Source organism: Haliotis cracherodii, unplaced genomic scaffold (genome assembly GCF_022045235.1).
Source record: "Haliotis cracherodii isolate W230 unplaced genomic scaffold, xgHalCrac1.p SCAF_8, whole genome shotgun sequence".
NCBI classification, from domain to species: Eukaryota; Metazoa; Mollusca; class Gastropoda; order Lepetellida; family Haliotidae; genus Haliotis; species Haliotis cracherodii.
Genome location: NW_027266341.1, coordinates 48,662,702 through 48,679,682, shown reverse-complemented (window position 1 = coordinate 48,679,682; position 16,981 = coordinate 48,662,702). Strand labels below are relative to the sequence as shown.

Below are 16,981 nucleotides of genomic sequence, written 5' to 3'. Positions count from 1 at the left end.
GCACACGCTGGTCAAGTAACAAAAATTGCGCTTTGCGAAACGAACAGTCTCAATTGATGAGTAAAGTGAGAAATTTACAGTGTATAACGAAACATTTTCAAGAGAACAACAAACAGCCTGAAGCGATATCAACTCCATAAATTGTCATCTGTCATTATTTTGCCTTGTCAATGGGGAACTAACGTAAAAAGGAAGTCAACAGTTTGTGTACGGGGAGGTCACTTGTCAAAAGTTCCATCAAAGTGTTATTTTCACAGCCTTTAAATATTAATTGTTATCCCCACTGCTATGAAAATGTCCCTCTTCTCCACTTCAGAAAACTCAGTCATTCACACTTAAGTATATTATAAATGTGTTGATGTCATGGTAGAAAAAACATAGATCTAAATATGAAACTGGTCCCTTTTATTTCTGATTCATGTGGGTAAATCAATGAAAGTGAATTGGCTATTTTATTGTTATTAAACGATATCAGATGCTCAAGTTAAACTTCTTGGTCAAAATTCCTGGTTTTGATTTTTCAATTCGAACAGAAATTCATATTCATGCGCATAACGAAACAGATCAACAAGAAGAGGAGCACACTTTGTACCCATGCAGACGCCCACTTCTCGCCTAGTTGTTGACATAGGTGTTATCAATGATGAAGTCCAACATTTCACATATTCTTTCCGCGGTAAACTTCAGATGCCATTGCTTTCATTTTGACAAATTGTCATAAATCTCTGAAGATAGATATGTATCTATATCTGTCTATGGTTATCGTGTTTAGTAAATAAAGCGACAGAACCTTTCCATAGCCAATACAATTGATTGTACGATTCTAACTGTATCATTAGCATGTGTTTATGAATCACTATTAAATAGTAATGATACTAGGTGCTCGCGAAAAGGTGAGCGTATTCTGCCCCACCAGGGGCATCCGTCACAAACACATACAAAGGCAAGTCAATTGTAAACCTGAAAAAACACGGAAATAAAATTATGCTACAATTCAAAATGGGGAATTGCATCGGACATCATTTTCGTCACCGATGCGTCAAATTTGAAATTGTCCTCAACATGACTGCCATAAAACTTTTTGAAAGCTTATTCTCAAAAGTTGTGAAATGTAAACACCATGGGCTGGAACTGCTGGAATATTGCTCGACATGAAGGGAAAGTTGACCATTGGAAAGTTGTCCCTCTTGTCATACAGTCTTGTTGAGAGTGTTTTGTCACTCTGCATAGATCTAAGTAAGCAACAATTAAGGCGGTCTCACTGGACTCCTTTATTTCTAGTTCAGGTGGGTAAATCAGTGGACGGGAATTGGCTATTTGATTGGTATTGAACGATAATGCCCCATTGATCAAGGAATGAAGTGTTCCTTATGTGTGTAATGTGGGATAGTGGTGTACAAAATTGAAAAATCAAATGGTTTTGGCAGTATTGAACTTGGTTCTTTTCTGAGATTGCAAACATGAAAGCAGCAAATCCTTTGAGCTTTTAGAATCCACATGATATTAATTCCACTTTTCTCAAATACTTTCTGTGACAGCATTGAGGATTATGACAATTAGACCAGGGATTTAGTGGAACAATTGCTGACCCGATATATATCAACCAAGTCAGCAAAACTTGACCACCCGATCCCTTTAGTCGCCTCTTACGACAAGCATAGCTTACGGCAACATATTAGGGTTATTGAAAACAAATACTTCTAAGATTTAACATGCTTTTATATTCTTTCAATGTAGCAAATCGAGCGCTAACAGAGAATTCAAATTACAATAAAACAAGAACTCGTCTGTGTCTGACTGGGGTATACATGTTGAAGTGCGGCATGGTGTCTCAGTGGGCCAGCACTATAAAAACAGCATTAGTCCCGACTAGTACACGCAGGCACTCACGCAGGCACGCACGTCTTTACAGTTAAAGTCTATGACCTTTCCGCTTCTGGACCCCTCAAAACCAGCCGTGAAAGCATACATAAGTTCATCCCCAGGGCACTGCAACCACGGGAAAACAGGTCTTGGTTCACGGATGCATACAGGATCTCAAAAGGCACGCCACAGAAGTCGTTATGACCCAGAAGCCGAAACGTTCTTGTCCTCACTCGCTGTCCACCGTATATACCTCCTTGTAGAGCGAAGGACTTAATCAACTTGACCGAACGAACAAGGTTGTTCCTGAAACTCATTAAAGAAATACAAACCAGTGTAACGTGCACCCATTGACTCTGGAATCCTTCTGAAGGCTGTGTATGCAGCGGACCTCCATGATGAACTGTGTTCAACAACCTGCATTGCAGCCGCAGTGACAGCCCTTACACGAAAAGAGTGGGATGAACACTACAGTAAACTACGGAAATAAAGCGCTAAAAGGGGCCAATGATTTTAATTCGTTTTAACCGTAGTTCGTTATGAGCATATAGACAGCATATATACAAACCAATCGACGGGGCCCAAAAATAGTTAGTTTTATCCGTCATTTCGTTATAAGGGTGTTCGTTATAAACATAGTTTACTGAACTTGGAGTAATTGAAATTTAGTTTTAGAAAAGTGAACAGATAGGTAACGTCGTATTGGTGACGTCGCCCAAGGCGACACAATTATAGGCTGGAGTCGTGAGAACATGCTCTGTGATTGGCCGTCTCGGGTCGCGGCGTTGCGTCAGGCTCGCCATGCATGTAGGTGCAAGCCTACCCGTTGTGACTTGACAAGGAAATTAAGTACAGTAAACTACGGTTATAACGATCAGTACTGAAAGGTACCACAAATTTTTAGTTCGTTATAACCGTAGTTCGTTATAAGCATATAAGCATTAAACAGCATATACAGTAAACTACGGTTATAACGAACTCAACGGACCAATATTTTTTATTCGTTTTAACGGTAGTTCGTAAGAAGCACACATACAGCATATATACAAGCAAATGGACGGGGCTAAAATAGTTCGTTATATCCGTCAGTTCGTTATAAGAGTGTTTGTTATAAACGTAGTTTACTGTAGCTTGATATATCTACTGATAAATGTTTTAAGTTGGATGCATTTGATGGGAACATAAACATATTACATTTGTGGATTGTTGGATATTTGTAATAGGTTAAAGTACTGTACAAACGTCGCAATACGTATTTTTAAGCAAATGAGTAAGTAGTAATATGTGGAAGTTTTCAGATATTAGATATTAATCTTTCATTTCTAGCCTCTCCAATACACACACCGTTTTCATTCATAGTTTATGAGAACCAGATCTAAACTGAGCAAGAGCACGTCTGTGTTTGAAATGGTTGACTATGTGGAATATGGTTCAACACCGAAACTGGGTTTAAACAAGGAGTATCCACATGCGTCATTTAATGAAGCATGCCAATCTTGTTGATTCGAAACTTTTCGTCCGGTTCCTAAAAATTCATTTTTCATTAATCAATCTTTATTGTATGAAAGGCCATTGGCCCATATACACATACAGATAAACAATATTATTTACAGCTGTACAGCGCATTTTATAATTATTTGATAACTAATATGATGCTTGACATATAATAAGGGTATTGTAATAACATTGGTAATAACCACAGTGGCAGCAGTAGTAGTAAAAAATACAAAAGGAATACAAAAGGAATGGAATGGAAATATGAAGTTTTACGTCGCAAAGGCTTTCAGCCATAGCGCGACATTCAATACAAAAGGATCTATCAGGAGGATCTATCAGAAATATACTCATCATGTCTGGACAATTTGACAATTTAAATGTATATGCATTTCTAGTAGAAACAAACAGACAAAAATGAAATGTAGATACTCCTGATCTAGATGCGAAAGTTTCAAAACAAGCATTTCGTAGCATTTTTTGGGGATTCGTTCCCGCGACATCTCTGTTATTTTGAGCCAGTATCTGAGTAAACGTAAATATGAACAAATATATAACGGGTATCTGCCACATTCGCCATAGACCATATGATTTGGAGCCGATTTAGAAACATTTAGAAATCTTTTACATGCAGTTAAGTGTACCTTTTCAATATTGTAATAGGTTTCAAAACCCCAGACCTCTGATCCATATAATAAGATTGGTTGAACTTGAGCATCAAACATTTTGAAGAAGATAGTAGGTGAGATAACACGCAATTTATCTAGAACGACAAATAGATTTATTAGGGCCTTTTTTGCTCGTAGCGCGAGATCGTTAACGAGATGATGCTTGACATATAATAAAGGTATTGTAATAACATTGGTAATAACCACAGTGGCAGCAGTAGTAGTAAAAAATACAAAAGGAATACAAAAGGAATGGAATGGAAATATGAAGTTTTACGTCGCAAAGGCTTTCAGCCATAGCGCGACATTCAATACAAAAGGATCTATCAGGAGGATCTATCAGAAATATACTCATCATGTCTGGACAATTTGACAATTTAAATGTATATGCATTTCTAGTAGAAACAAACAGACAAAAATGAAATGTAGATACTCCTGATCTAGATGCGAAAGTTTCAAAACAACTTATTATTTCTGGACATATTGGATTTACTAAGTAGTTTACTACGCACTCGTAGACTTTGATAGATGTATTGTAATATCTTAGTTAATTTTTTACTAGAGATACCATTAAAAGATAATATTTTGTTCATGGAATAGTGGTTCTTAGTTATATCAGGCATATATTTCAATCTTAGGTTGTCGTAAATTGGACATATAAACAAAAAGTGTAATTCGTTTTCAATATGGTTTTCGCAGAATGGACAAAAACGCATATCCTTAGGAATAGAGGAGAAGCGACCCCTGTTGCACATCAAATCATTTAACCCTAGCCTAAGTTTAATAAATGTGTCTCTAATTTTTCTCTCTGTTATAGTATGCAGGTAAACCTCTGGTGTTAGACAATATTTAAAGGGTTTATAAACATAGTAGCGTGTACTGTTATCTAGTGACGACCTCCAATTTTGAGTAAACATATCAATTGCTACCTGCTTAAAAGAGCTAAGAAAATACATTTTGTCTCCAACGCTTTGATTAAGCCAAACATATCCAAATCCGTGAGAGAAGAGTAAATGCTTAATGTTTGATGCCCAGGTTACGTAACCAACATTATCACGATAGACAAGCATTTCGTAGCATTTTTTGGGGATTCGTTCCCGCGACATCTCTGTTATTTTGAGCCAGTATCTGAGTAAACGTAAATATGAACAAATATATAACGGGTATCTGCCACATACGCCATAGACCATATGATTTGGAACCGATTTAGAAACATTTAGAAATCTTTTACATGCAGTTAAGTGTACCTTTTCAATATTGTAATAGGTTTCAAAACCCCAGACCTCTGATCCATATAATAAGATTGGTTGAACTTGAGCATCAAACATTTTGAAGAAGATAGTAGGTGAGATAACACGCAATTTATCTAGAACGACAAATAGATTTATTAGGGCCTTTTTTGCTCGTAGCGCGAGATCGTTAACGAGATGTTTAAGATTAAGGTTAAACGGTAAAACAACACCGAGGTATTTATACATGTTTGTAACATTTATAGGTTGGTTATTAAAGAACCATTTATCTCTCGATGCAAGAGGACCTCCCCTCCTAAATACGATAATATTAGTTTTTTCCAAGTTAACAGATAGCTTCCATGTAACAGTGTCACTGTATAGTATATCAATTTGTTTCTGAAGTCCGATAATAGAATCAGAGATTAGTGGTAATCTTCAGAGACATCCGGGAAGATAAGTCGGTACACTCTGTGGAGGGAGATTTGGCTACCGTCCTCGGAGATCTGAAAGCAGGGGGGGGGGGGGGGGGGGGGGGGTTTAGCACGTAGAGACGTAGAGGTCATCGGAAGGGTTGTAAGCGTACCTGTAGTCGGAACTGTTGAGTTCAGGTATGGCATCCCACACAAGGGGAAGATGTTGTATAAGGATCCGGAATCGACATCTACAAAGGTTGAGTCGGATTCGACATACACAGAGGCTGAGCCGGATTCGAAACACACAGAAGTTAAGCTGGATTCGATTCGACACACTCAGAGGTTAAGCCGGATTCGACACACACAGAGGTTAAGCCGGATTCGACACACAGAGAGGTTAAGGGATTCGACACACACAGAGGTAAGGGGATTCGACACACACAGAGGTTAAGCCGTATTCGACACACACAGAGGTTAAGGGATTGGACACACAGAGGTTAACCCGGATTCGACACACACGACACACACAGAGGTAAAGCCGGATTCGACACACACAGAGGTTAAGTCGGATTCGACACACAGAGAGGTTAAGGGATTCGACACACACAGAGATTAGGGGATTCGACACACACAGAGGTTAAGCCGGATTCGACACACACAAAGGTTAAGGGATTGGACACACAGAGAGGTTAAGGGATTCGACACACACAGAGGTTAACCCGGATTCGACACACACGACACACACAGAGGTAAAGCCGGATTCGACACACACAGAGGTTAAGCCGGGTTGGACACACACAGAGGTTAAGCCGGATTCGACACACACACAGGTTAAGCCGGATTCGACACACACAGAGGTTAAGCCGGATTTGACACACACAGATGTTAAGCCGGATTCGACACACACAAAGGTTAAGCCGGGTTGAACACACACAGAGGTTAAGCCGGATTCGACACACACAGAGGTTAAGCCGGATTCGACACAGAGAGGTTAAGGGATTCGACACACCCAGAGGTTAAGGGATTCGACACACAAAGAGGTTTAGCCGGGTTGGACAGAACTTGAGCAATTCGCTGAGAATCTGTCGTGGTAAAGTCAAACTTAATTCGTATTTATCAACAGACTTCGACTAGTGAATTAACTGTAAAGACTACACCATGTTGGACTTAAAGCATACACTTTTACCCATAACGCACCATAGTTGTTGCAGTGTCCTGTGTCACCAAGGTGTCTGCGATATCAAGCAACTGGGAAATGTCAAATGTTGACTATGGTTTGAGCCAACTCACTATCTCTAGGGTCATATCCAAACTCTTGGTTCCCTGCAAAATCACTGTATCCTGCGTATATTTGTAACATTTCCTGTGCAACCCCAAGACATACGATGCCATCAACGCCGTGTTTATCAGACGGCCAACTTCCGGGGTATTGTTGGTGTACTTGACAGCACCCACACACAGATTCACACCCCATTGAAGCTGAAGCTGACGGATCTGTGATGCTGATGAACTGTGTTGCTACTGCACCGCTTTGTGAAGATATATGTGTCATGTATATTGTTTTACGACGCCTCCTGGGAATCTCGGATTAGAATATATCCTCATCAAACCTTTGCTTGATTGTCTGGTCCACACTCAATTATTGACAGGTCACCTTCATACAGCTGGAATATTGCTGTGTGGGGCGTTAAATAACAAACACAAGTGTTTTCATAGAGCAGCTGTGAAGTGTCTCTGTTAATACATCCGTCCAGATTTAATATCAAACAAAGTGTTCTCATAGTCGCTGTCAAATGTCTCTATTTGGATATATATATATACTTTGTTTATTGGAATTTGAATATATATATATATATATATATATATATATATATATATATATATATATATATATATATATATATATATATATTCAAATTCCAATAAACAAAGTGTCTTCATTGTGACTATCAAATGTCTCTATTTGTCCATGTTTATCCATCCAGATTCCAGTAAACAAAGTGTTCTCACAGTCGCTGTCAAATGTCTCTTTTTGTACATATTTATCCGTCCAGATTCCCATAATCCACTCCTCATGGCCGCTGTCAAATGTCTGTTTGTACATTTATATCCGTCCAAATTCCATCTGAGAACAAATAATGTATTCCCAGTTATTTTTTCTATAATGAATACTTCATTTAGGTTAAACGCCAATTTGCACAGTAGGCATATCTGCTTTATATGGGAGGCATGCCCGCAGTGACGCAGGCCTCAGACGTTTGCCACTTCGATTAATACCATAAACATCGGTCTGACAAACCAGGAAACATCATCAGGGAGAACTAGGACTCGAACCCACGATCAAAAGATTCAGGCGCCTTAGACTTATGGCCGCCTGTTCGCTGACACGTGGTGAGATACATGATGTCAGAAAATACAACACAGATCTATTATATAACAAGAGTTTTTATTGTTGGTTTTAGACACACGCAGTAATTCAAGGTTCAAATTAGCACATTTTGGTAGTGCCTTTATCCATTGATCGTGGTTCAAATATCAGATTCACCCCCGTCATCATCTCTGGTTTGTCTGCACCAATCCTGAATCCTGTGGTAAGGGTATATGATCTGCATCACTTTGAAATTTCCGTCCACGTTAAGTGAACCAAGCCGTAATATAACTGAAATGCCGTTTAAAGTGGCGTAAAACAGTCTCCAAGTTACAAGATATAATCAGCTATATGGAGGTATAATTTATTGTTATACAATGTTGTAATTGTTTCAGTCAAGATTGATTAGAAGTTCACAACATTGTGTTTTAACAAGAATTAGTTGTCAGGGATGTATAATAGTCTAAAGTAAGCAGTGCTGTGGAAGATACTATACTTTGATGCTTGTGGAGTCAAGTGTAATCTGGAATGTTTTAGGACAGCTATGGACTAATCCAGCATGGTATGGAACTTTCTAGAAGGCATTTGGACTATGTACATGTAAGTGGGCAAGTGCACACCTCTCTCATCTCACATTACTTCAAGACCAGCGGTTGTGTGAAGATACTGGATATCCAGCGTAGGCCTATTTAGGAACCTTGACAGCTGTAGCTGATAGGGGAATTTTGTTATCACTGAGTTTGTTGCTATTATCACTGCCAATGTAACTGTATTGCCATTAAAATTATATACTGCCATCCTATTGTGTACTGCCATTGACATTACTTTTATTCATTACTAATTTGTATTTATTTGTAAACCTAGTTAATTTTATAAGACATTCTAAAATTGTTTATTTGTATAACATTTCTTTGTTGTGTGTGGGTTTCACACTGAATTCGTTTGCGTAATACTGTATATATTTCTAGGTTAACATTGTGTTTCAATTTGGAAGTCGATACGTTATCACAACACAGATAAAACAAAAACGTAGTTCAACATTTATTTTACAAGTACAAAGAAAGTAATCGGAAATATGAAACTGTGGTAAGCGTATTGTTTCAGTGACAGGAAAGGTGGTTCCTTGAACACAATAAAAACAAATGAAAAATGAATACAAAAAAAGATGACTGTGACGAAATGTTTTATTTATTATTTATAATGCACAAAGTATCAATACTATCATCAAAAATGTCTCCAGTCGTAATATGAGGATTGGCACACATAATTTCATTAGATGCCGAGCGCAAGACAGGGTAACAACAAGTACCATCTTTTAACGTCTTTTGGTAACCTGGACCTTCCCTTCCCCGGGCGGACGCTCTACCACGGAGGAGGCGAAAAATCCTTCCTTAAACTACATCATGGGAGCTGAACAAAGAGACGACCCGTATTTTTGGGATCTACATTATGTCTGAAATATAAAAAGAACACAATGAGCACACCAAATAAAACAATTACTAGTTAACTGTCTTGTTAATCTAGGGGCCTAGGACACCTAGTAGATCAAGCGTTGGCTCCTCACAACGAAGGCCCTGGTTCGATTCCCTTGATGGATACAATGCGTGACGACTATTTCTAGCTCACTCCGACGTGATATATTGGTTATTAGAGTAAAGAGGAAAGTTAAACCTCAAATGTTCTTTCTCTTTTATATATAGTAAACTACGGTTATTACGAACTCAAAGGGGCAACTTATTTTAGTTCGTTATAACCGTAGTTCGGTAAAGCATATACACAGCATATATACAGCAAATGGCCGCGACGAAAAAAATAAGTTCATTATATCCGTCAGTTCGTTATAAGCGTGTTCGTTATGAACGTATTTTACTGTACACAGTTTGAAACAGTTGCATATTTCATTCAATCTCATTAAAATCAGATCTAAGTTCTTGCTACCGCTAAACAAAGATCTGAGCTCGAGGACATCCCATTAGGGATCACATCAGACCGACCTTTCATCCGACCAACCAGAGCGTCTCTTACCCGATCATGAACGTGACAGTCGGAATGTGATTTCTAATCATGCAACCAAGGAAACTTCATACACGGGGTATTCCGAACGATAGTTACGGGTTACACGACTGAATCCATACAATCTAGACCATCTATTAGCCATTCCATAATGTCCTTTTGTTCAGGTTTCCTATTTGTAACCGATAATTTGTCAAAATATGTTTCGACGCGTAGTCGCCAATTTGAAATTAGTGCCGTAAAGCACGAGAAAGCACCCTTCTAATTGGTCAATCCATTGGTCGGTCAAAGTTCGAGCAATGTCGGTCTGACGGGACCCGAAATGGGATATCTTCAGATCTTTGTTTAGCGATAGAGAGAACTTAGATCTGATTTTAATGAGATTGATATTTCATTAGGAAATAAAACTGAGCAGACATGTCACCATTTCATGTGATATAGAGTAGCCTTGTGAGCATCGTCATGCCCAAGACCCGGGTTTGATTCCAAACATAGGAACAATGTGATAAGCCCATGTCTGCTGTTCTCCCGTCGAGGATAATGACATTCGTGCCTTAGAGTTATGGAATATATAAAATATTGTAGGAAATGTTCAAACATATTTATGAATGAAAACTATTTCTTTCTTGTTCTGATTTTGGTGAAAAGTGTCACTGACATCAATAGATAAAAAGAAGATCTGCGGGAAAGTGCGAAGTAATTTGACTTAAGGGGGCGGCGGTGTAGCCTAGTGGTTAAAGCGTTCGCTCGTCACGCCAAAGACCGGGTTCGATTCCCCACATGGGTACAGTGTGGGAAGCCCATTTCTGGTGTCCCCCGCGTGTGTGGGGGTGTGTGTGGGTGTGTTTGCTTGTACTAGTCCGGACTGATGCCGATTTATAGTGCTAGCTCACTGAGATACTATGCCGCAGTTTAACAAGAATACCCCACTCAGACACAGTATACTGACTCCGAGCCGACCAGTCGTTGCTTCAGCCCCTTTATGCCGAGCGCCAGACAGGGTAAAAACAAGACAGTACAATCTTTTAACGTCTTTTGGTATGACGCGGCCGGGCGGACGCTCTACCACTAGACCACGGGGGCGGTCAAGGATGAGCTATTTATAGCAAATACAGTATATAGACCCTGTTAGATTAAGGAAGTTGTGTAAAAGGTATATGATGACTAACTTGTAGCCGTTGTTTTCCAGGTATTTTTTTACTACCGGATTCAGAACGGCACGTCCATCGAGGCTGTGGTTACCTCTCCCTGTTATGATTGTCAGTGTCATGCTGCCATTACACCCCTTTCGTTCTGAAAGAAAAACGTCGAGGGATAATGAGATTCGTGTCTTAGAGTTATGGAAATATATGAAATATTGTAGGAAATATTCAAACATATTTATGAATGAAAGCTATTTCTTTCTTATTCTGATTTTGGTGAAAAGTGTCACTGACATCAATAGATAAAAAGAAGATCTGCGGGAAAGTGCGAAGACCGGGTTCGATTCCCCACATGGGTACAGTGTGTGAAGCCCATTTCAGGTGTCCCAGGCCGTGATATTGCTGGAATTTTGCTAAAAGCGACGTAAAACCATACTCACTCACTCACTCACTGTGACCAAAGACAGTGTTTTACAATACGTGTGTGCTTTCCCTAAGGAATTACTCATGTTAAAAGCAGCTGAAAAAAACACATTTTGAATCTAGCTCTTCCTCTACATTCATTGTTGTAGCCCAACACTTCAAAATATGTGTCCAAAGAACAAAGTTTCCTTTGCAAGTGAAAAGGTTCCTAATAATTTCTAACAATTTTGCTTATTTCTAAAGGCATGCAGATCCCGTTGAACAAAAAGTACCTTAGAAAGAAGTGTATTTTAATTGATTTTATAATGACAATTAAAAATCGTTACATTATTGATCGCCAGTAATTCATTAAATTTAAAATTTGCGATCGAGCCTCCTCTCATGGTTATATTGCATATTGAATTTACAATACAGTTGTACATCGGTCTGTGGTTTAGCGTTAGGCCCTGAGAGCGGAAAGTGCGATCTCCTGGCCGCGTTCTACCAAACGACGTTAAAGGGTGGCGCTCTGCATTAAGGGGATAAAATAAGACTGGACGGGTCGGAGTTAGTACACCGCGTTATCCTGAGTGAGGTATCCATGTTAAATGGCACATAGACACATACAGACATCAATCAAAAACACACACACACTCACTCAGACACAATCACACATACACACACACACACACTCATAAACACTCAGACACACACACTCACGCACATACCCACAGACACACACACTCACTCACAAACACACAGAGACATACACAGACACACGCACAAACACACAGACACTGACAGACACACACACACACGTACACACAGATAATCATACACACACGCACTCACAAACACACAGACACACAAACACTCACACACATACCCACACACACACTCACAAACACAGACACACACACACACACACACACACACACACACACACACACACACACACACACACACACACACACACACACACACAGGGGTAAAATAAAGACTGGTCGGAGTCAGTACACCGCCTTATCCTGAGTGAGGTATCAATGTTAAATTGCACATAGACACACACACAGACAGCCATCAAAGACACACACATACTCACTCAGACACAATCACACACACACTCACACATACAGACACACACACACACACACACTCACGCACATACCCGCAGACACACACAAACTCTCACAAACACACAGACACTCAAACACACTCACAAACACACACACACTCACACTCACAAACCCACAGACACTCACACATACACACTCACAAACACACTCACACAGACACACACGCACTTACACACATCCACACACATACATTAAAACACACATACACACACACACTCATAAACCCACAGACACACACACACACACACTCACGCACATACCCGCAGACACACACAAACTCTCACAAACACACAGACACTCAAACACACTCACAAACACACACACACACACTCACAAACCCACACACACACTCACAAACACACAGACACTCACACACACATACACACTCACAAACACACTCACACAGACACACACGCACTTACACACATCCACACACACACACTCATACACACACACACGCTCACACACACACTCACAACCACTCATACACACTCACACCCTACACACACTCACAAACACACACACACTCATAAATACACACACACACACACAGGGATATTACACAGACTGGTTGGAGTCAGTACACTGCGTTATCCTGAGTGAGGTATCAATGTTAAATTGCATCATTGTATCACATGCACACAGACACATACACACGCACACACACACACACACACACACACACACACACACACACACACACACACACACACACACACACACACACACACACACACACACACACACACACACAAAATCATTCACACACACAATCATTCTCTCTCTCTCTCTCACACACACACACACACACACACACATACCTACAGGGGTAAAATAAAGACTGGTCGGAGTCAGTACGCCGCATTATCCTGAGTGAGGTATCCATGTTAAATTGCATCATTGTATCACTCGCACACAGACACATACACTCACACATACACATGCACTCGCACACTCAACCAAACACTCACACAGACCCACACTCACATACAGACAGACACACAGAATCATTCACACACACACACACTCGCACACACAGAGAGACAGACACACACTCACATAGAGACACACACTCACACACACTCATTCACACAGATATATTCACACACAAACTCACAATAAAAAAAACAGACACTCACACTGACACGCATACCAACCACACACTCTCACAAACACACACATTAACACACAAACCCCCCCCCACACACACACACACAGACACACTCTCACACACACACTCACACATAAACAAACACTCACACTCTCTCTCATACGCACGCACACATACATTCACACGCACACTCACACTCATACGCACACACATGCTAACGCATACAAAATCACACACACACGCACACACACACACACACACACACACATTCAGCTGGTAATATCGAGATGTCACCATGATGTATACTTGAGTTTGAAAGTAGCCCATTTGTCCTTGCATGTTCTTTGTCACGTGAACACCGAATGCAGCGTCATGTACCTTGTTCCTTTTGTTCCAGAAACCATTCCAGTTTAGACTTCGCATCCTTGGCTTTCATCTCGTGTAGGTCAAGGGTGTTTGATAGCGTGTCATGTACCCCGACGGGGGGGGGATGCCAAGGACCAGACTTAATTATATACAGGCCGCCGTCATACGGATGGAAAATTGCTGAGTTTGGCGTCAAACAAGTAACAACTAAAATGTGTGTGTGTGGCTGCTTGTACTAGTCCGGACTGATGCCGATTTATAGTGCTAGCCCACTGAGATACCATGCCGCAGTTTAACATGAATACCCAACTCAGACACAGTATACTGACTCCGAGCCGACCAGATCTTGTTTTAGACCCCTAATGCCGAGCGCCAGACAGGGTAACAACAAGTACCATCTTTTCACGTCTTTTGGTATGACGCGGCCGGGGATCGAACCCCGAACCTTCCGCCCTCCGGGCGGACGCTCTACCACTAGACCACGGAGAAAGATACATGGATAATCTGAGATGAGTAAAAGTAGGAAAGACATCATACACATTTTGAAAACGCGTTTGCTTCGTCTCACACTGGTATAGTATAATGAGATGTGTCCATAGGATATGTCGTTACTCATTATGAATTAGTGGTGTAACGATACATCAAACTATCGATTGATTGCGATTGCTCGTCTCACGATAGTACACTATCGATTGCAACTTGAAACAATCGATACTATTGGCGATAGTTTGTCTCTCTATCGATAGTTTCGATAGTTAATTTGTTTGGTACATTTACTTTCTTAAAAAATATAGAAACAACTCCTATGATCATCTAACCGCTGTCGTGCTTTCGTTTGGATTGCACCACTTTGTCTGCTTGATTTAGAGTTACGTCCCTTAGCTAATCGTCGCTAGACAAGATGGCAGACGCAACATGCCAATTTGAAATTGTCGCCAATAAGGCAGGCAAATCGAGGGTATGGGACCATTTTAGCTTTGTCAACAGGCAAAACGAGACAGACAAGCAATCTGTCGGATAATTCTAAAGTATTCAGGAAATACTACAAATCTGACCGACCACTTGACAAGACGGCACCCAGATATTCGTCCACGTGAATTCGAAAAAGGGGGATCCCGGTCTTCAGTCTCCCGGTCAATAATGTTTTATTCAAGCACACTATTGCTGTTAGGAGTCAGAAGCCAGATGGGTCTGTCTACTTTAATGCAACTTTGGTCAACATTGTTTCCTAATTGATATGTTGAATGAACTTGAATCGTATTTAGTCATTCAGTGAATGCCAATGTGACAATTAGTTTGACAGTTTGTATATTCAAATACTAGTCATTCAATCACATTCATTCACATTGGTGCTAAAACACTGCAGTAACCTAAGACTTTACCAGTTACATGAAGTGAAATTTTGTATTAAAATGTTTTTGAGAGGTCAATTTGAACTTGTTTTCTTTCCATTTCTTGTTTTCTTTACAAATAGTATCAGAAAGTTATAATTATTTTGATGGTGTCAGTCAAAGTTTGGGGGTTGGGGCATTTCAGGAAGTCACTCTTGTGAAAGAAAATGTTCGTTTGATCCCACCCCACCCCTCACCCTCCATGATATGTTTGTTTCTACTTTTTAAATGAAATAAAAAATTCACTCATGTCTGTAATGTTTTTATTCCTGATTCTGAAGTACCACGTATAAGCTACAATTTGTTTCACCTTAATGGGTTACATATGTGCGAATTATCACAGTAAATCTGCTTGCATCAATACCTGATATGCCACTAACTTCCTTGATGTTGTGTTGATCCACACAATCTCATTAAAATCAGATCTTAGTTCTCGCGACCGCTAAACAAAGATCTGAGGACATCCCATTACGGGTCACGTCAAAACGACCGGTTCGAAACTTATTTTGATGTATTCTCGATTAATTTTTTTAAAACTGATAAAAAGAACATTCTGGAATGGCTTATAGATACCCTAGATTGTATGGATATAATAAAAAAACGGAACTTCCGTTCGGAATAACCCGTGTTAAATATTTCGAGGTTGCTTGATTCCGAGGTACACATTCCGACTGTCACTTTCATGATCTGGTAAGAGACGCTCTGATTGGTTTGATGAAAGATCGTTTTGACGTGATCCGTAATGGGATGTCCTCAGATCTTTGTTCAGCGATAGCGAGAACTAGGATATGATTTTAATGAGATTGGTTGATCCACAAGACTTTTTAGCTAAATGCAGGCATACTCATGGACCAAACAACCTATCAACGCCAATAGTAGATGCATCCGACAATACTTGAAATAATTCCGACGATAATTGTAATAAGAATAAAAGGATGCTGTTGTATGATGTTGTCCATCGCGATAATGTAGCTGTGTTTTCTGTTTTACAAGTCTGGAATCAAAGACGTCAGCTCGACTACGAGAAGGGATCCTGTATATTATACATGAAGCCGAGAAAGAAAGTCCGGGAAATTCCATGATATAATCAGAAATACAGCTGATGCAAGCTGATGCAAGCTCGCAATTATAACCAATCAAAAGACGACAAGTCGATAATCCTAACCAATCGTCACCACTAGCATCTGTCACCACTGAACCAGAACATTCCCAAAAGACGTGTTGTGAACCCCGACATGACGTATTTGTAAACCCAAATACCTAAAATGAGTCCAAAGCTTTGTGGCAACAACTCGTACAGTGCAGTTGCAGTGAGCACTGAAATATGCTGTATCGATCCCCATTTGTCATGTGAGTGACAGAGCTTCGTGTATGGTTACAGT

General features: G+C 40.1%; 1 protein-coding gene across 1 annotated transcript; it reads right to left on the bottom strand.

The window, feature by feature from the left end:
- Positions 1 to 9,439: 9,439 nt before the first annotated feature.
- Positions 9,440 to 16,558, bottom strand: LOC139451035 (uncharacterized). Its single transcript, XM_071232848.1, has 4 exons — positions 16,468 to 16,558; positions 14,221 to 14,388; positions 11,221 to 11,344; positions 9,440 to 9,491 (listed from the first exon to the last, which is right to left on the bottom strand). The coding sequence occupies exons 1-4, from the start codon at positions 16,556 to 16,558 to the stop codon at positions 9,440 to 9,442; spliced, it is 435 nt and encodes a 144-aa protein (XP_071088949.1).
- Positions 16,559 to 16,981: the final 423 nt, after the last annotated feature.